General features: G+C 42.3%; 1 protein-coding gene across 1 annotated transcript; it reads right to left on the reverse strand.

Annotated features, from left to right (window-relative positions):
* Positions 1 to 3,007: 3,007 nt before the first annotated feature.
* Positions 3,008 to 26,340, reverse strand: gng4 (G protein subunit gamma 4). The gene is made up of 3 exons (XM_079559814.1): positions 25,615 to 26,340; positions 22,922 to 23,029; positions 3,008 to 3,821 (listed from the first exon to the last, which is right to left on the reverse strand). The coding sequence occupies exons 2-3, from the start codon at positions 23,018 to 23,020 to the stop codon at positions 3,693 to 3,695; spliced, it is 228 nt and encodes a 75-aa protein (XP_079415940.1). The 5' UTR covers positions 23,021 to 23,029; positions 25,615 to 26,340; the 3' UTR covers positions 3,008 to 3,692.
* Between the last annotated feature and the right edge of the window lie 1,522 nt (positions 26,341 to 27,862).

Raw genomic sequence — 27,862 nt, forward strand, 5'->3', positions numbered from 1 at the left:
AATTCGTTTGATCCGTCAGAGGATTTTTACAAAGCCTGTGATATTTAAATGCTGTTTTATCCCTCAAAACAATAACAATACCATCCATTACACGCCCGCACCGGGACTCCGGGACTAGAATCTGCGCGGCGTATAGCACCCAGAAGTCGATATCGTCTCATTGTCTCTGTTATAGATAGAAATAAATCCATGCAATATTCATCTTGTAGGCATTACGTTTCTCATTTGGCACCATCTTCTTGAGGAGGTCAGGGCTCGCGTTTCACTGCCGGAAATACAGACCGTTGGGCTGAGGCTGCGTCCACACTGGGGGGGGGGAAAGTGGCCCAACACAATGAGGGTTTTGGGAACAGGACTGAAATGCCCAATGTAAATAATACTGAGGTAATTCGGGGATAAATGTAACACAATTTCGTCCTTGTGTCACTTCAAGTTTGGTACGCCTTTTTTAATCTCAGTTTATAAAAAGGAAAGATTAATTTCCCTTTTGGTTTATTTTCTCCTGCTAGTTGCAAGAGCAAACATTTCCCTCCAAGGAAGAGCCAGAGGAAGAGCCACAAGGGGTCAGTAATCCCTGTCATGGTGTCGTCTTTATGATATGCTGTATCTGCGCGAGGAGCCTTTACCCTTGAGTTAATCACAAATAAATACTGACATTTTATTTATCTATGTTTTCAGTTCCATGTGATTTCTATACTTGCAGTACTTGGCTGCAAATGTGATCACGATCAAAGGGAAATCACAGTTTGAGTGGTCAGACACTTTTGTTTTTATTTCGTTCTCTGCAAATAGGCTCTTATGAAACAAACTATTCGACTTTAATTTCCAGTCCAGGAGCATTAATATTATCTGAATTTCCTCTAATATTATCTCTTGGACAGGGCCGTTGATTGAGGGGAAGCAACTGGGTAAGAGGCCCGAGGAGCAGGGGGTCCCATGAAGGAGCCCATTTTCTATTATGAGGCATTTATTTTATGGCAAAATGTGGGTTTGGGGGGCTCATGTGAAACCCTCTCGCTTCGGACCCCGACAAGTCTGTCGACAGCCCTGCTCCTGGACATGTTTAACCTTTCACATTTTAAAAAGAGAAATGTGATCTAAAAGGCAATACAAAAGGCAAATTATTTTTATTTTGAAGCACTAATCCCAAGACTCTAATGTTATAAATAAATTTAGTCCGTACAGGTTTTTTTTTTTACTAAATGGCTTTGCATTACATATTGGGGGCCCTGTTGCATATTGGGACCTGCAAGGGGGCTGTGATTTCAGACTAACCAGGGTTCGGGGATATTTTCAGATTTACAAAAAGAATGAAATTGAGTAGTATCTCAATGTTTTTGTTAAATGAAAGTACATTTTAGTGATGCTTTTCAGTAAAATGCTTGAATTTTAGACTGTTTGCGCTAGTATTTAGCTTTAGTTTGAACACATCACTCTACTAATCATTAAAGGAGCTATCCTTGATTTTGTTTAATTTTCTGTATTGGAATAAAATTTGTTTTGTCCTTTAGTATATGGTAAAAGCAGACATTTATCAAAAAACACTGGTTTTAAAGCCTATTAAACAGTCATAAAATGTCAGGCTAGTAGGCATTTTTTACAGTGAAGTGACAGTTTTCCCTGAAAGTCGTGAAACCTGGTTTAAACTCAGTCCCTGACGAATTTTGATGTTAAATGCATCAGGAAAGTATGAGATGAGTTTGGACCAGAAAATAGCAATTTGAAATTTGAGCGACCCTGTTTCTTTGTACAATCAGGTATAGCTCCTTTAATAATAGTTGAGCAGATCACTCGAGGTCGGGGGTACACGGAGTATGAATTACTGACTCAAAGGGAACGCAGGACAAAAAAGGTTGGGAACCACTGTTTAAAACACTGAATCACCTTATACTCAAAACCTCAACCCCATGTCTTTGCGTCGCGTCCTCTGACTTGATCAATTGTCACCGGGTCTGAAGACGGTCGAGCTTGAGCCACTTTCGCCGCCAGTGTGAACGAGGCTGATCCTGTTTCATATTCCTAACACCATGGCTATTCAAGTACCCATTAATTTTTACACTTATCACTCGAAACGGCCACAGAAGGGATCATACCACGTCATGTAAACCGACCCTCACCACTGTTTTTAAAAAATATTCGATAGTATCAATAATTGCATGTATTTATAAATGTTTCTCATCCTAAGTATCATACAAGCTCGGAGTAGCACAACACGTCATGTAGCTGTCAGTGCTGCGCAACAAATTACTACTCATAATAACAATAATAAGAATAACCATCATAACAATTCATTGTAAAAATTAGCAAATGCTAGAATAATTATAATATCTAACATTAAAAGGAAAAAAGGGGGGTTCGACAATGTGCTTTTTCTTCCCAAAAAAATTCAACAAAAAGGAGAAATCATATTAAGTCTGATCCGCAGCATAAGCGCTGCTTTTTCCCCAGACATTGGCACTGTAACATACTGTACATACACGACCAAATAAAAGGCAGCGGTCCCATCGAAACGCATGGGGCAGCTGCAGGGGGAGCAGAAACATGCAGGCCCTGGTTTGGCTTCCAAGTCAAAAGGCCGTGCCATTCACTCTATAGGACAGGCAGGAGGGGCCAGCTCAGGACACATGCCCGCGGAAAACAACCGGGAACTAAAGGATGACGAGGGTTGAGCCTTGTGGACGACGAGGGGTTAATGGATTCATATTTTGGCTTTAACCCCATAAGCTTGTTTTTTTTAGTGATCGATCTCAAAGCTCTTCTTTAGTAGCGCTAGTCTGGACAGAAATCTTCACATGAATACATTTGGAGATGGAATTAAGATCCAAAAGGTCAAATTGTAATAGGATTTTTGGTCGTGAGTAAACATTTATCTCCTCAAAATCATGACTAACGATTTCTGACGTGACTAAAATGATTCATAATTTTTTTTTGGTTTGTTTTTGTTGTTGCCCACCTGTTATTTACTTTAAGTTAATAGCAGCTCGATACGCAGAGCAATGTCTGGATGATTGAAGCCGGATCAAAATGGAGGATTATTTGGCGATAGCGTGATAATAATATTGGATTTCACGTCGTTTTGCTGGAACAGTGACCCTCAGCCTCTCCCTCATTAGGCTTTCTGAACTGATTTGCGATAAAGACACTGATTCGACTGATTGTGACAGTTTAAATGACTAGAGTGAGGAGGTTAATTGTCACTAACTTTGGAGGTTCATTTTAGAAAACACTAATAATGAAGTGTCAGGCGGCAGCGGTGCGTGGCCTGAATGGAGATTTGGGGTAATAATAATAAAGGCTCGTCGCTTTTGTTTCAAACATTAGGAGATAATGGATTATGAGTAGAAAAACTGAAGGGGGTAGAATGTTTAAAGACATTTGGGCAAATCTGTGAGTCCTGAGGCAAAATCTAGCACAAGAAAAAAGGAAATAAAAACATCTTCTCATTAAGCACTGAGCAAGGCTTCTCTAATACAAAGCATTAACAAACCTATTTAACAAGACATGGTACGCTCATACGGGTTGCCAGGTTGGGTAGCCGACTCCCCCAAAAACCCCTTCAGCCACCAGGACAGAGCCGAGCAACAACACACAGTCCGCCTGGTTCAACCCATCTCAACGCTGAAAAGGCCAGTGGCTTCAGGTGTGGTGAAGACAGAGGAGCACCGCGGCGCGTCCCGGACAGAGACGGCCCATCAGAGGATGCTGCAGAAGAACTTCTTCTCCCTGAAGGGGTTCTCCGACGCCGGGACAGGCACGATCAGAGGGTCCTCGCGTATGTGCGCGTCGCAGTAGGCCATCAGGTCCGCCGCTGCTTTGGACACCTGCCACAGGGGGGAGACAGAGCGGAGTTAGACGTCCCACTTTTGTACTTTCAAATGCGCTTAAAGGTCCAGTCATGGTCTGTTATGTGGGATTCTGTTCGGCCTGAGGGCTTTAGTAAGCAGGAGAGCTTAATGTGGAAGGCAGTGAAGAGCGAGGAGAGACATTCTGCAAATTGTCGGGACCGAAAGGCAAACTCAACACATAAAATATCACGAAAATCACGAAATCCACGATTTAGGAAGCTTAAAGGCCCTATACCTGGTTTTTAGAGTGCAAACAATGAAAGGAGAAGCTACTAAATTAAAATGTTGTGGTCCAAACTCATTCGTAACTTTCCTAATATATTTGTAGCATCCAACTTCTTTACATCGACGCTTTTATAGGCACATTTCACAACGTGCAGGGTCACTTTTCAGGGTCATTTCCACAAAAATGCTAGAAAAATAGCCCAAAAGTTCATAACATTATACGAATGTTTTATAATTTGATGCACACTGTTTTCCCCACAAACGTTTGAGTTTACAATATACTAAAGGTAAAGGAGGACAAAATGAATAGAAGTAAAAGCAGGTATTGCTCCTTTAATGAAACCACATCCATAGATTAATATTTGCTCAAACAAAATGAAAAGTTAAGAAAAGAGCCATGGAACATTTCTGTCACTGGCCGGGTCAGTACTGAATAAATACATCTAAAGGACTTTTACATTTAAAATCTCCACTGGGTTATTATTATGAATGCTCCAGAAACCCCAGAAATCGATCCTAAATCTCAAGCGGTTTTGACGAATCCTGCGCTCTGTAGGCAACTATTAGACAGCAGCATAACATGACTTCTGGACACAAGCATGGGTGTTTCATGGTTAAAGAGACTATACAGAGTTTAAAAATGTTAAAATTAAGTATTTTCCTCCCCCTACATGTTTCAACAATGTCCTAATGTGTAGAATGAGCCCAGACCTGTTCACCACAACTGCCTCTAAAATCCTGCACTGTCACTCAAAAAGGTGTTAATTCGGGTCCGAAGTGCCGTCATGCACGAGCTTAATATAGAAGGTGCAGCTACACAAGGCAGTAGTGAGTATAAAGTGAGTATTAAATGGCAAACTTGCATCTAGCTCCTTTAACGTATTAAGTAAGTGCATGGAAAATAGGTTTAACAGTATCTGTAAGAATTTCTGTGCACGAAAATGCCAGTGTTGCTTACGGAGGCTGCAAGGACCGTAGTATAGCATTTAAAGGCATATTACAGGATTTTCGATAGGGCCTAATTTCCTAGTTATCCAGTGTTGCTGATTTCTGGAGATATTTTTTCGTGGCGCTAGGCTAGTGCATTTCAATGGTATCAGCTAGCCTGCATTAAAAACAGTCTGACACACTCCACAGTGCACCTGAGGCAAATCACTTATAACACCAGACTAACCATATAAATGTCTGTGTCGATAGAATCATTTTAACCATTTTGCATTTGAAATAACTTATATTTGAGCAGCATCAGCCTCGTGGTTGTATAAGCTACGCAGCGGCGGAGTGATCTGCTAGAAAATAGTCCCTCAAAATGCGATCATTCATGTGATGCAAAAAATATTCTATTAACACAGACATTTATATGGTTAGTCTGGTGTTATAAGTGATTTGCCTCAGGTGCTCTGTGGAGCGGGTCAGACTGTTTTTAATGCAGGCTAGCTGATACCATAGAAATGCACCTTGCCTTGCACTAGCCTAGCGCCACGAAACTCTTCAAATATAAGAACTGCATGAATTACAAAAAAAAAATCTCCAGAAATCAACAATACTCTGGATAACTATGGCTTAGAAAAATGAGGCAATTATCCCATAAAATTCGAATTCATAAAACGAAGAGCAATTCAGAAACCCATATGGAGAGAGTAATAAGGACCGTGACGTCGCCCGGTATGGCCCAGCCGGGTCCCACCCTGGAGCCAGGCCTGAGGTTGGGGCTCACATACTTGGGCCTTTGCTCAGGGGGCCCGGCCAGGCTCTGCTCAAAGGGACGACGTCGCCTCTCCTGTGGACCCACCATCCACAGAGAGGACAGTAGGGGTCGGGTGCAGAGAGGACTGGGCGGCGGTCGAAGGCAGGCACCTCGACGGCCCCACATACATTTCAAGTAAGCACATGGAAGAGGCACTGGCATTTTTCAGTTACAAGGAAAATAAAATGCTTTGGGTCAGAAATGGTTTTATTATCTGTGTTTTGATATTTTTTTTGGCATTTAGGTCAAATGAGTGAATCTTTGACGTTTTAAGTCCCACGACAAACAAATCAATACACGGTACGTTTGAAGGACAACCCCACCGCTTTTGAAGGTTGAAATAGTTACACGAGTTTGAATGACTTTCAAATGCACTCGTGTTCATTAAGCATTCATGTGTGCTGAAAGTATCTTATAAATCCAATGACTATACTACCCCGTGAAAAATTAATGGTACAGAGAGTTGCACTTTAATGAAAACTACCGACCTTCACATAAAATTTGGGAAGAGAATTAAGCCCCGAGGCGATGTACTTTTATATTCCCCTCCCAATCACAATGAAAAACTCTGAGGTAGAACTGGATTTTGTATTTCGAAATATATTTCCGTGCATTTGCAGGGTTGAGTTTAGATTATTGACTGGCAAGGAAAATCACTTGGTCAATGCATTAGTTTTAAAGCCTACACTGTATGTAACTAATGCATCGCAGCAGAAAATATATAAGTATTTTGTAGCATTTTTCCCATTTAATTACAAACCATGTTTCCTGAGGTATTATTATTATCGAGGAGGAGGTTCTGAAGACATGTGACGTCCGAGAACAAAAATCCACCATCTGCTGCCTCACTGTCGGCTGTTGTTCGACATTTGGATGCTACATGTGGTCCTGTGAGGCGGTGAGTGCTGGATATGGATGGATCTATGAGTTGGTTCATTTGAACATATAAAAAAGACCTTACCCTAACCTTAATCTTAACCATATCCCTGCTCTTAATCCTAATGTGTGTCAACCATGTCGCTATACCAATGCTTTATGGCACAAACAAATTAACAATCGAGATTGTATGTAATGTCAATGGTCTTTCCTGGATCTATAGTTCATGGTCCAGGCCGTGAGCCCTGTATCGCTACACATACACGGTTACCTCCGCCTCAGGCAACGAGGGTAATGAGCAACACACGCTTCCTTTCACAAACTCAGGGGTGCTTGTATTATTAGACCTGGGATTCTAAATAAATAATAACCCCTCTATTTCCAGTAATTATCGTTCCATGGCACACATTGTCCATGGCAGCCTTTTCTGACGCCCTCAGGTTAATATACTGTGTATTTCCAACTCTCCACAAACAATAGGAATCCGCTTAATAAAATGAATGTAACGCTTTCGCTCATACATATGCACACTCAAACAGATACACATAAAGTTCATATATAAAAGAAAAATCCATTCGTTTTTAGTTGCGTGATGTGTAGCCAATCTGTAGAGGCCGCCCTGCAGTGCCTCTGTTGTCCACCAGAGGGCCCTACACTGCACTTTGGGAACCATAGAGCTAAGTGGCTTGTGTAAAGAGATAATACAACTTAAGTATATATTAGTATATCTTAATCATATGAGATTCAGCCATGTAGAACAATTTTGGTTGCTTGGAAAATCATAAACATTTGAAAAGGTCAGTCCAAATGTGCCACAACCTGAACTCGATAGTGTTTTTGGAAACCCACTGGGGGTACAAAAGCGCTGTAGATTTTGACAATTAACCAAAAGTTCTAAGGAAGCTGCTCTCTCTTCTGACTCCTTATGCAAATACTTCACATTTCAGAGTCAAACTGGAGACGTCGAGGTCACAGTGTGATCTTATGGGACGTACAACAGTGGGATGGGGGTTGAGGGGGTGAGCAGAGCACAGCAGCTGTGTCTTTGGGACCGAGGCATCCTGGGACCAGGGCGGACAACAGGGCCATCTGATCTCTGTCCCATAAGAATATCAGGCAAGCGTGAAAAGCTCAAACACAGACACGAACATTGAACTAAAATTGGCTACTACTGCAATGTGGTCTTTGAGTGGTGTCTTTTCTACGCATCGCAATAAAGCCAATAGGTTGAAGTTTCCCATCATTACTAATTTATCAACTGCCAGACCAAAAGAAAAGTTATCACAAAAAAGGTAACACGCTCTAATCTAAAAAAATCCAGTGTCCTAATCTTGTACAGGTGATTGGGAGAGTGTGACCACAGTGCAAAGCCTTCTCCAGCACATCCCAAAGATTCTCAATGGGGTTAAGATCTGGATTCTGTGGCGCCCAATCCATGTGTGAAAATAATCAATCAAACCTCGTCTCACGCTCCTGAACCGCTCTTTCACAATGTGAGCCTGATGAATCCTGACATCAGGGAATAAAATAGTCAGGATCACCAGCAGATCTCATTCTTTGGGCACATTTTTTGCTAAAACAATTATATTTAAGATTTTTGCTAAAATTGCGCCCAGCTTTCTTTAGCTTGGCCATTTTTGTGATGTGCATAGTTTCACTTCCTTGTTGGACACCGACAGGAAGTGACATAGAAGAAGGTAAACAATTTTGAACTGTTGCCGTGCCAACCAAGTAACTTGTTTACCTTAAAGAGAGTATACAGAGTTTGAAAATGTTAAAATTATGCATTATCCTCCCTCTACATGTTCCAGCAATGTCCAAATGTGTAGAATGAGCCCAGACCCGTTCACCACAACTGCCTCTAAAATCCTGCCCTGTCACTCAAAAAGGTGTTAATTCGGGTCCGAAGAGCCGTCATGCACGAGCTTAATATAGAAGGTGCAGTTACACGTATGGCCTGAGGCGGCAGTAGTGAGAATAACATGGCCAACTTGCAGCTAGCCCCTTTGATAAGTCCTTTTTGTAGTCCCTCTGGGGGTAATACAAGTGTTGATGGGATGATTGGAGGGTCTTTCATCTCCCCCTGGTGTCTCTGGCCAGAAAACCACAATTGCAACTTGACCGCCACCGGTGTGGAGCAACCAAAACACACTAATAGAATCACGAAGAAGAAGCTAACAGGCTAACGGGCAAAGCTAACTGCGGGCTAGCAGTATTTAAACAGTATTTACAGCCAAGATTGAGTGAAAAAAAATATCTCCATTGTGTTATTGGATGAACAATATCGCTCTCTCCCTTTGTCTTTTCTGTCAGCGTAGTATTTACTCTCACGGAAATATTAATAAGTAAAAAAAACGCATCACGCTACGACACCTGCAGCTGCGCTTATGGCCTCTAGGGGGCAATAGTTACTTAGTACTGCTTTGAAGAAGAAAAACACCCCAAAGCTAAAATGCATTAAGCATAATTAAAATGATCTACCACCTATAATACCCCCAATAAAGTAAATGCATTTTATAGAAGACATTTGAAAATGTATTTTCTTCATTACTCTATCCTGCTGAGAAAGAAAACAACAGCCACACCAGACACAAATGAGGCAAGTCACAACTATTAGCTTTCAGACAACTTTGTCAAGCTACAATGGTGTTTTTTTTTGTGTTTTTTTTGAGGCAAAAGTTTAGAAACATCTTCCACGACCTTTCGGCGACCTCCACAAACTGAGGTTAAACAATCTGTGGGAGAGGAGTCCATGCCTCGTCCAAACGCACCTCTGAGAACAGGTCAGCGCCTCGTCTCAAAAGGTCAGAAAGTTTAGGAAGCGCCGGAGATACCTCGACCAACAAACAACAGGCTGCGGACTTTTAATTACTTGTAACTCCAGTGGCTACATTAAAAAGTGTGCGGTGAAAATTAATCACATACATTTGCATTTTAATTAGAATTTAGCAGAGAATAATTTATAGAATGTATTATGGCATCCCAAATGGCTCTGCGCTCAAACAACATCGGGGAATAAAAACTGAACTAAACAGGGCGAAACCTGGACTAAATTCAAGACTAAACCCGGACTAAAACCAGTGCTGAATTAGGGCTAAAGCAAGACATAAGAGGGATTAAAATGGAAGATGATGTGGAAATGCTCATGTATTTTGTCTAAAGCTTTAAAGCACCAACCTGCAAATACTATGAAAAGTCAGGGCATGCAACCGGATTATAGGACTAAACTTCTGGTCGAAAAACAAAACATGTACATCTTTATTCATAACATGACAATAAATAAGATAAATGTAGTGTACCTAGGGCTGTCACGATAATTACTATGTTGACTTATCATCCAATTAACAGATAAACAACACATTTTTGGACTCAGTGTTTATCATCAGTACATGTATTTGCATTTGTTGCTATTTTGTATCCAAAGTAAGTGTCACATTGTATTTGTACAGAGCTTTCCTGTTATTTTTTAAGTTTTAGAGCATTATAATATATCGTTCATCGTAGTAGTTTAAAAAGTTTAAAAAGTTTATAATTATGTATTTTCCTCCCCCTACGTTTTCTAACAATGTCCTAAGGTGTAGAATGAGCCCAGACCTGTTCACCACAACTGCCTCTAAAATCCTGCACTGTCGCTCAAAAAGGTGTTACTTCGGGCCTGAAGTCATGCACAAGCTTAATATAGAAGGTGCAGTTACACGTTTGACCTGAGGTGGCAGTAGTGAGTATAACATAGCTAACTTGCATCTAGCCCCTTTAACACTGCCTTGATAAAGACCTAAATGTCTTTGAATAAACAAGATGCCCCCATTTTCGCCTTTTCGACATTTATCTGCTGAGTTGCCTGTATATTTCCTGAAGAGCACCTTGTATTAACTACGACCGATAGATCCAGTGAGCACTCCGGGGTATTCCTCTCTTTGATGACAATAAATAAATTAAACTCCCACCTTAACTGAGCATATTTACTCCAATTAAGCTTTACCTACATCTAAAGGCTTCTTGACTGGAGAGCTTACAGCCTGTAGGCCAGAGTCAGTAGCCTAGCAAGGGTACCAAGGGGCCCCAAGCAAGAATGTCGGTAGGGGGCCCTCTGGTGGCCGCTGGGTGTACTGTGCACTGGGAGAGAGGACGTCATTTGAGCAGGAGCGGGTCACCTGACAACCCCCATAATGCAGTTGTCAGAATAAGTTTTCCCCAGAACAGAAGGCTGAGGTTCTTTAGGTCATGAAGAAACTGGATTCACTATTAAAAATATAATCTGGTGGAGCCATGAGTAAAAACGTCTGTCTACTGCTCATTATAAATTCACATTAGGGAACCATGACTCACTAAAGCAGCAGCAGGATGGGGATGAACAGCGCCGCGGGGCATTGGTGGAGAGATGGTGTAACTGCATCACCAAAATTATTAGGAAGACTGCATATGTCAAGCGCTTACTGCAGGCTTTAGAATGACGGGTTGGTACATGGGGGCCCTTGACTGTTGGGGGCGCCAGACAGCTGCCTATCTTGCCTTATGGCAAGCTCCGCCTCTGGCCAGAGCCATGCCTCATTTGAAAGCTAAGACCTCCAAAACTGATGATAACTTTTTTTTTGTTTTTTCACATTTTTTAAGTGTTTTTGTCTTGGGTTTTTTTTTGTTGCTTTTTCATCTTGAATTTTTTTTTTTTTTTAGGTTTTCGTTGCTTTTTTGTTGCTCTTTTGTCACTTTTTTATTGTGTTATTGTTGCTTTTCCCACATGTTTTTGTCGCTCTTTTGTTGCTTTTTGTCACATTTTTGTTTTCATCCTTGTTTTCGTCGCTCTTTGGATGCTTTTTTTCAAGAAGCTTTTACATTTGGGTAAAGCCGTGCTGGAGAAAATGCACTGAGTTAGGGTGTGGGTTTAGAGGCTAATGTAATGATAAATTGCTGAAATAATATTCATTTTATCAAAGATTTTGAAACAATGTTTTGCCACTGCCTTCATTCCGGCTCAAATATAGAAAAACACACACTGAAGGTTTTTCCATCAAAGCTCGAAACAGCTCCAGCAGAAGCTTTATAGAGCCAAATGTGGCTCTTGAGATAATGAGCACCTTCCCCTGCCCCAACATAAATCATCAGAATGTTTACACTATGCACATGATAAGATGGGTCCTCCTTGTCCCATTAAAGGAAAGGCTGTCATGTCAAGTTAGTATTCCACACCATAACGAATAAAAACAGGCAACACAGACGGCGTCTCTGGGAATGCCCATATATGGTCATGTTTGAAGCGGTTGAGGGGGAAAACAAAGGAGAAAAATGTAAACTACTCCTTTAACAAATGCTGAATTATGAAAAAGTGTTATGCCCAATAAAGATACAAAGATGGAGAGGAGCAAAAAGGTTAAACAGCCCAGAATTACAAAAACATAACAGAGAATGCTAACGAGATGCTTCATGTTAGCATCACGCTACATGCTAACGCTAGCTAATGCTGTTTTTTCGCTTCTACTGAACAATTTATTGTGAAAAAAACATCCATATGGACCCAATTTAGACTTGACTTTATTTGTGTGTGATAAATACGTTTATATTCCGCAAAAGAAACACAATAATGCCCAAAAAGGAGCAAGCTGAAGCAAACAATGCTTATTTATGCCTATCCCATCCAACTTAATTACAAACTCTACAGCTGCCGTTTGTTTACAGCAAACCAACTCATTATGGTTTAAGATACAGATACAAATATTTGCATTGTCGTCTGATGAATAGAATCACAGTTTATAAGAATACTGTTTTACAATACATTGTACTATTCATCATCATCCAATAGTCGGCTACTAGATTATCATTGCCATCTAATACTATGGGGCAGTACTTCCTGACTTCCTTCCTCCTCAGCTAGGCCACGCCCTCATGTGTGACGTTGCCGTCTGTATCTATAAACACAATCGCACTAAAATGCAAATGCATGACGACAAACAATATTTAACCTCTTGCCCCCCCAGTTCAACATTACCCAATTCTAGCAGCTTTTTGACTGGAGCTGACAGCCTCTAGGCCAGTGCCTCATTTGAAAGCTAAGACCTACAAAACTGATCTTTTTTATCTCATTTTGACCCATTTCTTGTTGCTCTTTTGTTGCTTTTATATGGCATTTTCATCACAATTTTGACACTTTTTTGTAGAGGTTTTGTTACTTTACTTACTTACTTTCACTGCTTTTTGTCACATTTTATTATTTTTTTGTTGCTCTTTTATCACTTGCTCTTTAATGGCTTTTTGTCAGTTTTTTGTTGTACCTTCATCGCTTTTTTGTTGGATTTTGCTACTTTTCTTTGCTCTTTTTTTTGTCATTGCTTGTTGCATTTTCATCCTTGTTTTCTTCTCATTTTGGAGAAGCCTTTAGATTTTGGTAATGCCAAACTGGTGATAATCAGCTTGGTTCAGGTGGGGGTTAAAAGGTTAACAGAGTGTAGCAAAGAAACCAGTGAGGCAACTTTGTGTGAAAGGCGATAGCTGTTGAATGGGCCCTTCGATATTTAACGGTCTGCCCAGACTCTGCATCACAGCTTTCCGCAGTGAGTGGCTAAATGAGTTTGAGTGGCACAGTTGAGTTAGAACAGGGGAGCCCAAACTCTTTGCCTCCGAGGGCAAAAATGAAAAAGTGCCTGTGGGCCGCGTGAAACACAGAACTGCAAATAATAATAGTTACTTTATTTTATTTTTCTGTATTTTTTTGGTAAATTTGCATTTAATTCTATCTATGCAAATAGTGTGTTGTAGTTTCCTTAACTTTGGGAAAGGAGTGAAACAGCGCCCCCAATTAGACGCTGGTGGCCAAAAAGCGTACTGCATCCACATTTACCATTGACAATGAAGTTAGTATTAACCTTATGCGGCGCAAAAGGTCACTCTCTGGTGAGTTTAAAATTGAGGTGGAGGGCAACTGACTATGGTAACTGTGGTGTTTTTTGGCTCATATCTCAGTCATTACTGGAGGAATCTACATGAAACAAAAACTGTCACAAAGTTCATTATGTCCTCTGTCAGCACATGTGAACGAATGTCCAATTGTTTTCTACGAAAAACGTCAAAAAGTGGTGACAATATGTGAAAACGTGACCGTGATGTTGTCCAGTAGAAAGGACTTTCAGACATAAAAATAATATCACAGGTTTGTGAATCCAATCAAGATCAAATACTGATGAGGAAAAACATTTGTCAATTTTTGTTTTGGAGACTTCTTCCAAAAACTGCATTTCTCCCATAGATACTGACGGCATCTCGTCATAGAAGGGGGCGTGGCTTCGCCGAGGGGGAAAATAGAATCTTTAGAGAAGCACAATTTTCCACTCTTTTTAGCCATTTTCTGGTGGAATATCAACTTATTTATCACACATAAATAAAGTCAAGTGTAAATCGGGCCCATATGGATATTTTGTCGCAACAGATTGTTCAGTAGAAGTGAAAAAACGGCAGTTGTAGCAAGCGCTAGCTAACCGTTAGCATTAGCCCGATGCCCGAAGCATCAAGTTAGCATTCTCCGTTATTCATGTATTTATGGGCTGTTGAACCAATTTGCTCCTCTCCATGTCTTTGTATCATTATTTAGTAGAAACTATTAGCCTGGCTAACACCAGACTAAAATCACAAGTGATATTTAGTCTGGGGACCACCAATTCATTTTCTTGTAGGAGAGGTGTGGTTTACGATCGTCCATAGTCGTTTATTGGGCGATACGAAAAAAAAAAAAAAAGTCTATCATGCGTCTACACGTAGCCACGGCCAATCGTATCATCGTATGAGATGAGGTATGACGTACCCGCTGTAAACTTTTGAGCTAAATTATTTAGAACAAGGTCTAAAGCTTGATCGAAAAATACCATCGTCTCTGCTGCTGTCATGTTGGATCCGTAAATAAACTTTTTTTTTTAATCCGTAAATAAACTACAAGCTTCCGTATATCGAATAGCGCGTCATCGTCTTGCCGTCCCTCCTCGTTCTGTGATTGGTTCCCAAATCCACCGGAAAATTTGGGCCATGGTCCCCAGGCTGTTGTGCAGTTCGAAATAATTCGAGCGCACACAGCAGCCTGGCGTTAGCCAGGTTAAGAAACTATATTCATATTTCAGCATTTGTTACAGTAGTTTTTGAATAATTAGAGAAAATTTACATTTTTTCAAAATTGTTTTCCCCCTTAACTGTTTTCAAAAAAGACCATATATGGGCGATTCCAGAGATGCCGTCTGTATCTATAGAGTTGTATTGGCCCCGCCCTCCATCTGACATTATGACATCATCACACTCTAAATCATGAACGCCACCTATTGGCCCCACTTTGGGCACCCCTGAGCTAGAATATGCCCTGCACACTTGACCCCATCCTTCTACCGGTACCTCGGGGTCATCTGTTTTGACCACAGTGCAACCAGGATTATCCTCATTTCTTTCCTTGCTCAGGCGACAACTTACTCCCGTCACCTCTAATTCAAAGTCACAACACCCCGGTCTAGCTACACTCGAGCTGATTGGACAGAGCAACCCCCGCAGAGCAACATGACTTGACCCGGCTCTTTGAAATAAAACATCTCAAAAAATGACAAATTAGCATCATCTGACGCACTCAGCTCCCTGCACGAGTCTAACCTGCTGCAACATGGTTCACGTGTGAGCCTCCCTCGCTCGACGCATGTGTCCCCTCAATGATGACAACAGCTAAATAATTGGCCTCAAAAACAGCTTGTGTTTTTAATGAGCTGTCAGTTTGTGTATTGCAGCAAAATTACAATCAAACACGGCGAGAATCCTATAACTCACACAGACACAGTTGAGCTTTTTTAAAGGATGTGAGCGTCGCATTTGTTTGTGTTTGGGGGGGGGGGGAGTGGATCTAATGACGGCTTACGGTTACTTCCCGGGACAAAGAGACACAGAGAGTGCGTCGACATCATCGCCAAAAATCTGAAGCACGTCCGCCCCAAAATTAGCAACACAGTAACACTTTATATGGGGCTTTGTATTAAATGCGGTTAAGTGGGCCAGGGAGATAATTAGGAAACTAGCTTTGAAATCACAACTTAAAGAGAGAGACTTACAACAAAGGAGAAGCGCAAGCGAGGAAATCCGTCTAGCTTTTATTGGGAGGATCGGAGGACGAAGTTAAGAAGGAAAACGTGGAATATTGATGCGCCATGAGCCATAATCACGCTTGATATGTCCACTTTAAAGGCTTTTATTTGTTTGTTTTCATCGGTAAAAGTTCAGCGTGTGTTTTATTGATGCCATATGGCTGCTCTCTGGACTGTAGATAAGGCAGACGAGATAAGACTGTTTAATAACTCAATAATTACAATCTGGCTTTATGAACTCAAAGTCAACACGCAAGCCTGGCACTCCATTAACAACGCTGAGCAAACAGAAAGTACCGTATACAAAACGGCAACAGGCTAAGTTCAAGTATTATTCTGAGAGTTGTAAGAGTTGTTTTCCAGGTGCCTTTACGTCAGGGACCGGTCACTCCCTGAGCCAGTGCGCACAGGCCTGAAGATGACCACGTAACAGGAAGCCACATTAAAGTAGACCACGATTTCAATTATACACGATTAGTAGAGTTGAACGTTGTGTTACCCCAAAGAATTAACCCCAACATTCACCAAAAATCAAAACTACAATTTGCACTGTCACCAAACCCTTCGTTACATGTCAGAACTATCTCTGTTTGGTCTCACTCATTCATTACCAGGCATCAGGGGTGTCCAAATGTTTTTCAAGGAGGGCCACAGATCGGTTTCCTCCAGTTCAGCTTTGCCCAAATCCATAAGTTTACAGCCTATAGGTGTAAACTTATACATCACAAACACAACGTATTGACGTATTTTTGGTGCTTTTTAGTTGCCTGTTTTGCTGCGTTTTAAGGTTAAGGTTAAAGGGACTATAAGGAGTTTAAAAATGTAAAAATTATGTATTTTCCTCCCCCTACATGTTCCAGCCATGTCCTAATGTGTAGAATTAGCCCAGACCTGTTCACCACAACTGCTTCTAAAATCTTGCACTGTCACTCAAAAAGGTGTTACTTCAGGTGGCAGTAGTGAGTATAAAATGGCCAACTTGCATCTAGCCACTTTAAGGTATACTTTTCATTCTCTGCATTTGACCCATCCTCAATGGTCGACCTGTAGGAGCAGTGAGCTGCCAGCATGGGCCGGCTCTCGGGGCCTCATCTCCCTGTTGTGTGGCCAGGCTAATGATCAGAAACACCTGGCTATTGTACATGTTTTTAGCGGTAGGGGAAACCTACGCAGACACAGGGAGAACATGCAACACTGCACACAGAAAGGCCCTGTCCACGTGGGAATCGAACCCGGGACATTTTTCTGTGAAGCCCGAGCGCTAACCGCTGCACTACTGTGATTTTTTTTACGGAGGCGCAGAATGACCAGGGAGGGGGTCTTTGAAAGCTGAAATTTCTAGTTTCCTACACAAAAGACAGCAAATCTCTATCACTTGTTCCAAAGTTAAGTTTGTCTGAAAATCAGCGATGTTGTAGATGACGGGAGCATGGGGTTCAAAAATTAAAGCGCAATTCCCAATTTTTCTTTAAAAAAAATAGCCATTATCATAAGTCTTCAACATTGTATAGTGGGAAAATTAGAGAGTTGGGAGAGACATAGAGAATGGACTCAAACTCAAGACAGCTTATGTGCTCCAACATAACCCATATATTAAAATGATCATAATGTCGACTGAACTGACGGAAGGAGGACAGGGCATGAGGCTCACGCAGAGATTTCTCACTAAAACGGCAATAAACAGAGCACATGGGTCTAAAGTCAATGTGTAACCAGCGCGGTTTGATAATGACACACTGAATTGCCTTTTGGACCAAAGGTTGAGGGCTTTAATGTAACAACTCACCAACACCATCAGAGCAAAGAGCCGTATTTAAAATTAGACACATAATGCTGCTTTAGTAACATGAGAGGAGCACACAGACCAGTGACATTGACCTCAACGGGGACAGAGGAAGATCAAACAATGGGGGACAAAAAATATAATATCTATGGCACCATTTTAGTGATTTTATGCTTAGGTTTTATAGTAGTAGAAAACCAAGCCCACCACCATGTGATGCACTAGCGGCTCTGGTTGTAGGAGCTGGCGACTTCTGCAGCCTGAACATGTCTGCACTTACCCCGGGGCTAACTGCTCCTTGGTTAGAGAAGCTTCAGGACATTACTTTAAGCCCTGTGGGGGCTTTTCTCCCCTGGGCCAGAGGTAGACACGTTCGCTTGGTAGTGGGACAATTTTTCTGTAATCAAAACGTGGGGCTAAGCCTTTCCACAGTGGCCCAAACTCAAGCACAAATATCGCAACCTCAGATAGACCGAAGAGAGGAGCCTGGGTGACCACATTTAGACACTAAACCAAGTGTATTTTCTCCAGTTCAGCTTTACCTGAATCTAAAAGCTTCTTGACTGGAGCTCACAGCCTATAGGAAGCGTTACGCCTCAATTGAAAGCGAAGACCTACAAAACTGATCTTTTTCCTTGCGTTGTTGCTGCATTGTCATTTCTATTCATTCCTTTTTTGTTGAGCTTTTCAGCCGTTTTTGGCACATTTTCATCCCATTTTCGTCACTTTCTCATCACTTTTTCGTAACTCTTTTGTTGCTCTTTGTGGCGTTGTGGTTGTTTTTTTTCCTCACACATTTTTTGGTCGCTCTTTTGTTGCGTTTTCATCCTCGTCTTCGGCTCATTTTTATAGACACTTTTTCCAAGAACCTTTTAGATCAGCCAAACTGGAGAAAAATGTGCTCGGTTCAGGTGGAGGTTAAAGGAATAGGCGGCCGTTTTTTCATACTGAGATATGTTCTTATAGCTTAGACGAGTTCATTTGTACCTGTCCGGTCTTCACGCGTGCTCTCAGTCACGTAAACACAGCGCAGACGGCGTTAGCATTTAGCCTCTCCTCCTCTCCTCTATAGCTCTAAAGGAGGTCAAGATAGAAGCTACCGAGCTCTTCCACGTTTTCCCAATTTAAATATGGTTACGTGAAGTGCTACATGATAAAGTGTAGTTACACACAATGAAACAATGTGGATTTTCTAAGTAGATAAAAAGGGGAACTATATTGTAAGGCGTAATAATACCAGGAGCACTTCGACATCCGCACAGTAAAATTATTACTGCACCGATGTCGAAATAGAAGTAGAGCTTGGTAGCTTCTATCTTCACCTCATTTGGAGCTATAAAGGAGGAGAGGCTAAATGCTAACGCCGTCTGTGCTGTGTTTACATGACTGAGGGCATGCGGGAAGACAGGTACAAATGAACTCGTCTAAGCTCTGGTAAGAACATATCTCAGTACGTAAAAACGGTGGCTTATTCCTTTTAGAGGTTTAATTTCTCTTATTTTAAGTGAATTAATGCTTGTTCCATTGGCAATTTTCTTTCAAGACAGTCCAAACCTACTCCAACTCAGCACTACTTGTCTTAATTCAAGTACATTCCAAGCCATTTATCGATAAAGACCAGGAGATTTTTGTAATTCATTGCAGGTGTGGCTATGAACTTCCAAATCTGCAGGGGGTTTAGACCAGGTCCTGCTGTACCGATTGCTTCTCTCCTCAAAAAACAGTGCGTGACTCTCAGGCACTGCTTTTTTTTCCCCTCACACAGTTTCTCTAGAGAATCTGAAAAGTTACAGTAGTGGCGCTGGTGGGAGGGATGGGTCTCAATAATTATATCACACCAGAAGATGAATGGTTTTCAGAGCGCAAGATGACTACTCTCTTATGTCTGCGGTGGTTTATAATGTTGCTAGTGTTGCTGATGTGGCTCTTGACGTAAATTGACTGCCACATCTTCATCAATCAGCCCCCATGGCAGCTGCAGTGTGAATATGGAGGGAATGAATAATAAGCTAACGTGCTAAAATATTGCTTGTAGTGGGAGAAGCAAATGAAACCAGTAACTTGCCCTGTCAAAGATCTAGCCACCTCTGCTGGGCTCACACAAATGCTAACATTTCCCTCCACAAAGACTTGAAGAAAGCTTGTGTCAGCAGCGGACAGTGGCTCTGACAGCGTGACTCAGGGCAATGGGACGTCCCGCCGTGAGACACTGTTGACTCTGTGTGCCTCCGTGTGACAGTATGAGACATCATGGGACCGTCGGAGCAGAGGGGACGGGGACGGGGAGGGGGAGGGGGGGCTGTCAGGAGGAAGGCGTCCAGCTCTGAGACAGTCGCTTTCAGGTCAGCTCCTCTGGTGAACCTCAGTCACGACTACAGTGATTACATGAATAGAACAAGATGGAGGGCGATTACACCATTGTGATGAATGGTAAAAATACAGACGGCATCTCGTCATAGAAGGGGGCGGGGCTTCGCCGAGGGGGAAAATAGAATCTTTAGAGAAACACAATTTTTCACTCTTTTTAGCCGTTTTCTGGTGGAATATGAACTTATTTCCCGCACATAGATAAAGTCAAGTGTAAATCAGGCCCATATGGATATTTTCTCACAGCAGATTGTTCAGTAGAAGTGAAAAAACGGCAGTTGTAGCAAGCGCTAGCTAACCGTTAGCATTAGCCCGATGCTAACATGTAGCATCAAGTTAGCATTCTCCATTATTCATGTATTTATGGGCTGTTGAACCACTTTGCTCCTCCCCATGTCTTTGTATCTTTATTTAGTAGAAAACTACATTCATAATTCAGCATTTGTTAAAGGAGCTCGATGCAAGTTAGTCATTTTATGCTCACTACTGCCACCTCAGGTCTTATGTGTAACTGCAGCTTCTATATTAAGCTTGTGCATGACGGCACTTTGGACCCGAATTAACACCTTTTTGAGTGACAGCGCAGGATTTTAGAGGCAGTTGTGATGAACAGGTCTGGGCTCATTCTGCATGTTTTTATTATATGGTTGGAACATGTAGGGGGAGGAAAATACTTGGTTTTTAACATTTTTTAACCTCTGTATAGTCCATTTAAAGTCGTTTTTGAATAATTAGAGAAAGTTCAGATTTTTTTCCAAACTGTTTTCCCCCTTAACTGTTTTCAAGAGATGCCGTCTGTATCTATAACTCCATTCACCTCTGCGTCCTAATATCAGCTTTCACTCCATAAATCTCTTCTTCTCCTTCACTTCTCTAGACCTATAGTGTCATTCTGAACAAAAGCAAAATGAGATTCGAAGATTCATCACTTTTTTGTCGTGTTTTCGTGGCTTTTTTGTCTTGTTTTGCCAGATTTTTGCCACTCTTTTGTTGTATTATTGTTGCTTTTCTGGCACGTTTTTTGTCACTCTATTATTGCTTCTTTGTCGCCTTCTTTGTAGCGTTTTTGTCACATTTTTGTTTTCATCCTCATTTTTATTAGCCTGGGAATGCCCATGCTGCTGTGTGCGCTCGAATCATTTCGAACTGCACAGCACTCTGGGGACCATGGCCGAAATCCTCGCATGGATTTGGGAACCAATCACAGAACGAGGAAGGACGACAAGACGAGTTTGTATATATATTTACGGATCCAACATGAGAGCAGCTACTCCATCTTTCGATCAAGCTTTAGACCATGTTCTAAATAGTTTAGCTCGAAAGTTTACAGCGGGTACGTCATACGTCATCTGATACAATGATACGATTGGCTATAGCAGGGGTTGGCAAGTATTCCTCGTGGAGGTACGATTTTCATCATTGCCAAAACACCCAAGGGCCGAACCTCAACATTGTAGCCTAAAGTAAAGAACTATTCTCTTCAAATACCAATGCTTTACATCATTGGTTCCCAAGTGACAGGGCACTGGGACCCAAATAAAACTGTAATTTATCATATATCGTATAAAATATTGTATTTTTCACGCAAGTTTTTGTTGAACAAGCACTAGATTTTCCTTTAAGACTGAAATTATCATCAAAACAACCCAATAACATTCATTTTTACAGACAGATGGAAAATATTGAATAAAAGTTCCCTATAGACTCGCAACCCACTGAAAATGGTTCCATGACCCACTTTTGGGTCCTGACCCACCAGTAGAGAATCATTGTTTAACATTATATATGACCAAGCGGGATGTTCTGACTGGACATTTTTAAAATACTGACTTTTTCTCACATTTTAAGAGTACTTTAACAAGTAATTGATCTCTTATTTGCATAATAATATTTCTCAAAATCATCTTGGGGGCCAGAGGTTCTGTGCTGGAGGGCCAGATTTGGCCCACGGGCCTGACGTTGCCTACCCCTGGGCTATAGCAACGTCCAGACGCATATGATAGACATTCCTAGCACCCAATAAACGGCTGTGGACAATCGTAAACCACACCTCTCTTACGAGAAACTGAATTGGTGGTCCCCAGACTAGATTTAACTTGTAATATTTAGTCTGGCCAGGCTACGTTTTTGTTGCTATATTGACGCTTTTTTCCAATAAGAAGAAGAACTTTATTATATAGGGCACCTCGCTGCTCTAAGTAGCGGGTAAACATTACCCTCTCGCCTCCAGACAATCCCTCCTCTTCATGTCAAAACCATCTCAATCTGATCACACTGACTTCACCAAATCACCAACCACGTTAACACATCCCCTAAATCAGGGGCAGAGAGCCAAGTCAAACACTGCCACCATTTAAGCACATTTTTACACATGTTTATAAGAAAACACGCAATGAAAAAACCTGGAATATTTTCTATCTTAGATTTGTGTCTCATCTTATTTGTAGTCACTAGTTTGGCATGAATTGTAGAGTGCGGAGCGTCACAACTGGCCCAGTGAGATGAAGCGTGTAATTTTAACCACAGGAGAGATGTCAGACCAAACAAACACATTTTATCTGGATCATCGATGGCACAAAACGTTAAAGGAGGTGATTCTGAGCGCTATTTATATCTGGATATGGAGGCGGCTTTATTTAGCTTATTAGAAACTGAATTCATCTTTGAGAGACTTGTCAGTTTAAGTTTCTCAAAGCACTACACTGTCATTATTCACTCACTCGTGGTGTTAAGCTATTGTTGTAGCCGCGGCGGCCCCAATCTGCCGCCTCTCACTGCAGTCACCGCGTTCATGCACAGGCGGGGTCGGGGAAGTGTCTTGCTCAAGGACACAACGACATTCTAGACTGGTGAGAGCGTGGATTCATGAAGGTTTGTGTAGATTCAGAGCAAAAAACAACAATAATCCAACACATTAACGTAGGAATGAAATCTTTCCTGAACCCGCTGTGAAATTAAAATATGATATTTTGCGTCTCCGTACCTTTATCCTGTCCATGCACGCTTCCATCTTGAGCTGCTCCACGGATTTCCGGGCTTGGGAGATGCTGGCCGTGCTGTTGTTGGCGATGGCGTCCTTCATGGCTCAGTCCTGCACAAAGGCACACAACGGGAGCCCATACAGTCAGCGGATCCGACAGCATTTTATACTGAAAAGACCAAGTCCCTGAAGGCGTCGCGGCTGCCTCCCTCCCCCAGAGCAGGCTCTATGGGGTTTAAAAAGACCCATTATGACGGAGGGATATGTTCAACAGTCAACTATGACCCATTTATTATCAAGGGGCAGACAGGGGTGGTCACTTAGCAGTCAAGAACGGGGCAATAGTATCAATGGCAAATGGAGAATAGACCAGTGTGGCTGGGTAATGGGGTCTGCAGGGCACTTAGAGGGCAGGAAATCATATAGAGTATAGGAGCTAAAAATAGATAGATAGATAGATAGATAGATAGATAGATAGATAGATAGATAGATAGATAGATAGATAGATAGATAGATAGATAGATAGATAGATAGATAGATAGATAGATAGATAGATAGATAGATAGATAGATAGATAGATAGATAGATAGATGGATGGATGGATGGATGGATGGATGGATGGATGGATGGATGGATGGATGGATGGATGGATGGATGGAACGAAGGAAGGAAGGATGGAAGAGGATGGAAGGAACGAAGGATGGAAGGAAGGAAGGAAGGAAGTAAGGAAGGATGGAAGGAGAGGAAAGAAGGAAGGAAGGGGATGGAAGGAAGGAAGGATGGAAGAGGATGGAAGAGGATGGAAGGAACGAAGGAAGGAAGGAAGGATGGATGGATGGAAGGAAGGAAGGAAGGAAGGAAGGATGGATGGAAGGAAGGAAGGAAGGAAGGAAGGAAGGAAGGAAGGAAGGAAGGAAGGAAGGATGGATGGAAGGAAGGAACGAAGGAAGGAAGGAAGGAAGGAAGTAAGGAAGGAAGGAAGGAAGGAAGGAAGGAAGGAAAGATGGATGGAAGGAAGGAACGAAGGAAGGAAGGAAGGAAGGAAGGAAGGAAGGAAGGAAAGAAGGAAGGAAGGGGATGGAAGGAACGAAGGAAGGAAGGAAGGAAGGATGGAAGGATGGAAGGAGAGGAAAGAAGGAAGGAAGGGGATGGAAGGAACGAAGGAACGAAGGAACGAAGGAAGGAAGGAACGAAGGAAGGAAGGAAGGAAGGAAGGAAGGAAGAATGAATAGATAGATAGATAGATAGATAGATAGATAGATAGATAGATAGATAGATAGATAGATAGATAGATAGATAGATAGATAGATAGATAGATAGATAGATAGATAGATAGATAGAATACATTACATTACATGTCGTGTTGGTACAAACAGCAGCAGAGGAGATTTAACTGGCCCAAGGAGAAAGGGCAAAGTCTAAAGGTGGTGGATAAAGGAGGAGCACGCTGTTGAAGGTGCTGTAGGTTGGGGGCACTCACAGCACAGTAATAATATGGTAATCAGATGGAAATTGCACCATGATAGAGATAGCAGGGGATAATGCATTTTGCAGCTCTTTTTCTATAATATCAGCATTAAATATGGCCATGTTTTCTGATAATCGAGTGTCTTTGTATCGGGTTAGGGTGAGGATTAGCTACAGTGAGTTAACTGTGTTTCCTTCACCACGCCATCGCATCGTTCATTACGCTGTAAAAAGTAAAATGCGACTGCTACGTCAAAAGTTGTGCGTTGTAGACCTATTTTTAGAATAGGGAAGTGCATATTCATAGCAAGACCAATGATGTCCTTATGGCAAAAAAAAAGACTGAAAACATAAGCTGGTTACAAAACAGGCTCATCAACATCTCTTGAAATCTAAAGCCAACTCTTCTTTATCAAGCTATGCATTTTGCTCCACTGTATCGTCTGACAACTTTCCTCAGCCTGTAGCCAATGGGCAGCAGTCGCCTTGTCTCACAACTAAACCCAATGCTCTCATTCGGAGGCCCTTCATGACCCCCCCCTCAAATCTGAAATGTCCCAGATTTTACTTGAAGGCACCATCCATCAATATCAGCGGCGGAGACACCTGACCACCGCTGCGCGCGTTATGATCCTCCACACGGAGAAGGTGGTGGTGGTGGTGGGGGGGGAATCAATAGCATCCCAATTGTTTATTTAATTACCAGCCTAAAACGTCTCGAGGCGCAGCGCGAGACGAGGTGGAAATTTGCAATTGTGAGACGTATGTCGGGGAGTGGAGTGCGCGCGTACGGTTGGATTTGCCAGCCGAAAATCCCTGTTTCGCGTCGCTCCAAAGGCAATTTATGGCCCCAACACACCCTCTCTGTGGAAGCATCAGGCCTATCCATTCGGGTCCCCCCCACCCCCCCCCCCCCCCCCCACCCCACTCATACCCGCGCGCACACGACCGTATCACGTTTAAAAACCCGCCTGGACCCGGTTATATCACGATGTACGGAGACGCCTGTTGTGCCAGATATACGTCAAAAACACGAATGATTTGATTTGGGAGGAATGGGATGGAGAGACGCGCGCGCGGTCACTCATCGTGCGAGATGCGGCCCAGGCTTCCTTCCCAACAGCTAACCACGTCCAGTTAACCGCGAGCAAACACCGGGATCCCGGGTATAAAACACGCCAAAGCCTCGGTGCAAGGTATGGGGATGGATATATGGACATAGGACGTACCTCAAATGTGCCAACGCTTGTCCAATTTGGAGGATTCCGGCTTGACTCCACCCAATACACACACACGCGCACACACACACACACACACGCACCCGATCAGTATCTGTCAAATCTCAAAGCAGGAGGAAATCCCAGCCTGGTTCTGGTCTGGTCAGGGCGAGCGGACCCGACGCGAACGCCAAATAGATCCCCGATGGTCGGACTGTGCGGCTCCTCGGAGAGTGGCAAAAAAAAGCCCAGGCGCGCGTCGTGCGTTATCCGTGTGGGAAGATGCAGGAAGCGTAGCGGCGGCGGCGGCGGCGGTTTGGTTGAGCGCCACGAGGGGGGGAAACCTCAGTGTGACGAGCAGACACGGGCTGTGGGGCAGGGAGCGCTCGCAGAGAAGCGCCCGCCGGAGATGATGCAGCAGCAGCACTGGCGATGACGAGCTGCACAGAGCGGCCCTGAACGCACCGAGAGCCACCGCGCCGCTGTTTCAGTCAAATTGACGCGTGTTGCTTTTTGCGTTTGGTTTATTGGCGCGGCAGAAGACACTGGAGATCTGCAGGCTTTCCCTTCATTTTTACATCAGCTTTGACATCACTGGGTCCCCCCACAGTAAACGACGGGGCCTATCCAGCCTATCTGTGCTACATTCAATAGCATATAGTATACGAAGTGGGTGCTACTCTACCTGTTTTGCCTTATAGCCCATCCCTTCAGTTTATGCATCATATTTTCTGCTCCTTTGACAGTGATTTCGACATTACTACTTTCAATTGCTCTCTTTTTGTAATACCACATTTTACATGAAAATACAATATTATGCTACTTCTTAAAGCCAGACTGTAGAACATTCCAGATTAAGGTGAGACACTACAGGCAAAACTCAGTTTTTTCAGTTTTCAGATTTTGGGCCAAATTAGTCTCGGAACATACAAGCTTTCACCCGGAAACAGAAAATATGCCTAATCTTCACAATAACATGTTTAAATATTGCGCTGATTCAATGTTCCCCCATAGACTTATATGGGACAATGCAATTTCAAGGGCCTTTTTCTCAAAACACATTTTTCTGTCATTGTGGCGACAGTATGTCCACGTCAGTCGGACCTAAAGACTTCACATTTTCCAGCCTTGGACTGAACAATATTTGGAAGATTTTTTCAGAGGAATTTTTTATTATCTAATCCCTAAACCCCATTTATTGAGTTTTGAATGTCAAAAAATAAGGCAAATTACATTTTTACAATTTTTTCCACTAAAAAACAGCTTATTTTAAAATCAAACAAGAAATCCAAAATCCCCTCTGAAAAGGTCTCGGTAGCTCATTCATCAATAAAATGAAACCATAAATTTGAATGTAGCTCAATCCATTATTCAGATTTCGTCGCCGAAAAGATGGGAAATTTGGGCATTTTTCGGCATAAAACACCTTGTTCTTATATGAAAAGATAAAATGAAAGAAAACTGGCAATGTATTTTTTTCTCACATTTATGCCAGTGATCGACAGCAACAGTTTCAAATCGATATCTGTAAATATACATTTTTTCCCTATTCACCTGCAGTGTCTCGCCTTAAATGTTGTTTCATCACAAGAGCAGCTATAACTAAAAACTGACAGCAATGTGGTCAGATCTGTCTACCCTTATGATGAATGATTAGCATGGATTTCTTCTTCCCTGATGGCACCGGCTTACTCCAAGATGACAAAGCCAGTATAGTTCAAGGAACATGAGGCATCACACATGGATTGGCCAGGCCTGAACCCATTGAGAAGCTTCTTCAAAAAGCAAAGTAATCAAAGCTAAGGTGGAAGAAAAAAAAGGTCACACTCTGTAATATTTCGTTGGATCACTACATTTTTTTTTAACCACGATCTTGCACTGATGATGGGAGAGTGTGAGCACTGCGAAAAGCCTTCTCCAGCACATCCCAAAGATTCTCACTGGGTTAAGGATCGGGACTCTGTGGCCAATCCATGAGTGAAAAATGATGCTCCCGAAACAACTCTAACCCTAATGCTAACCTATAACCCTAACACTAAATCCCACAAAAACCCAGACCCTGCTACTCATACATGTATCCCTCTGGGCCAGGTAGGGCGGGCCGACTCCAGGTGCACATATAGGAGTGCAGCGCAATCATCGCATACAGTTAGTCATGCCACAAAGTGAAATGATTGACATGAAAATCAACAAATCACCTTTTATTTTTCCCCCCTTGATTCTGATTGGCCCTTGACTATGATAGGCCCCTGGGCTCCAG

This window comes from Gobius niger (assembly GCF_951799975.1).
Source record: "Gobius niger genome assembly, chromosome: 7".
NCBI classification, from domain to species: Eukaryota; Metazoa; Chordata; class Actinopteri; order Gobiiformes; family Gobiidae; genus Gobius; species Gobius niger.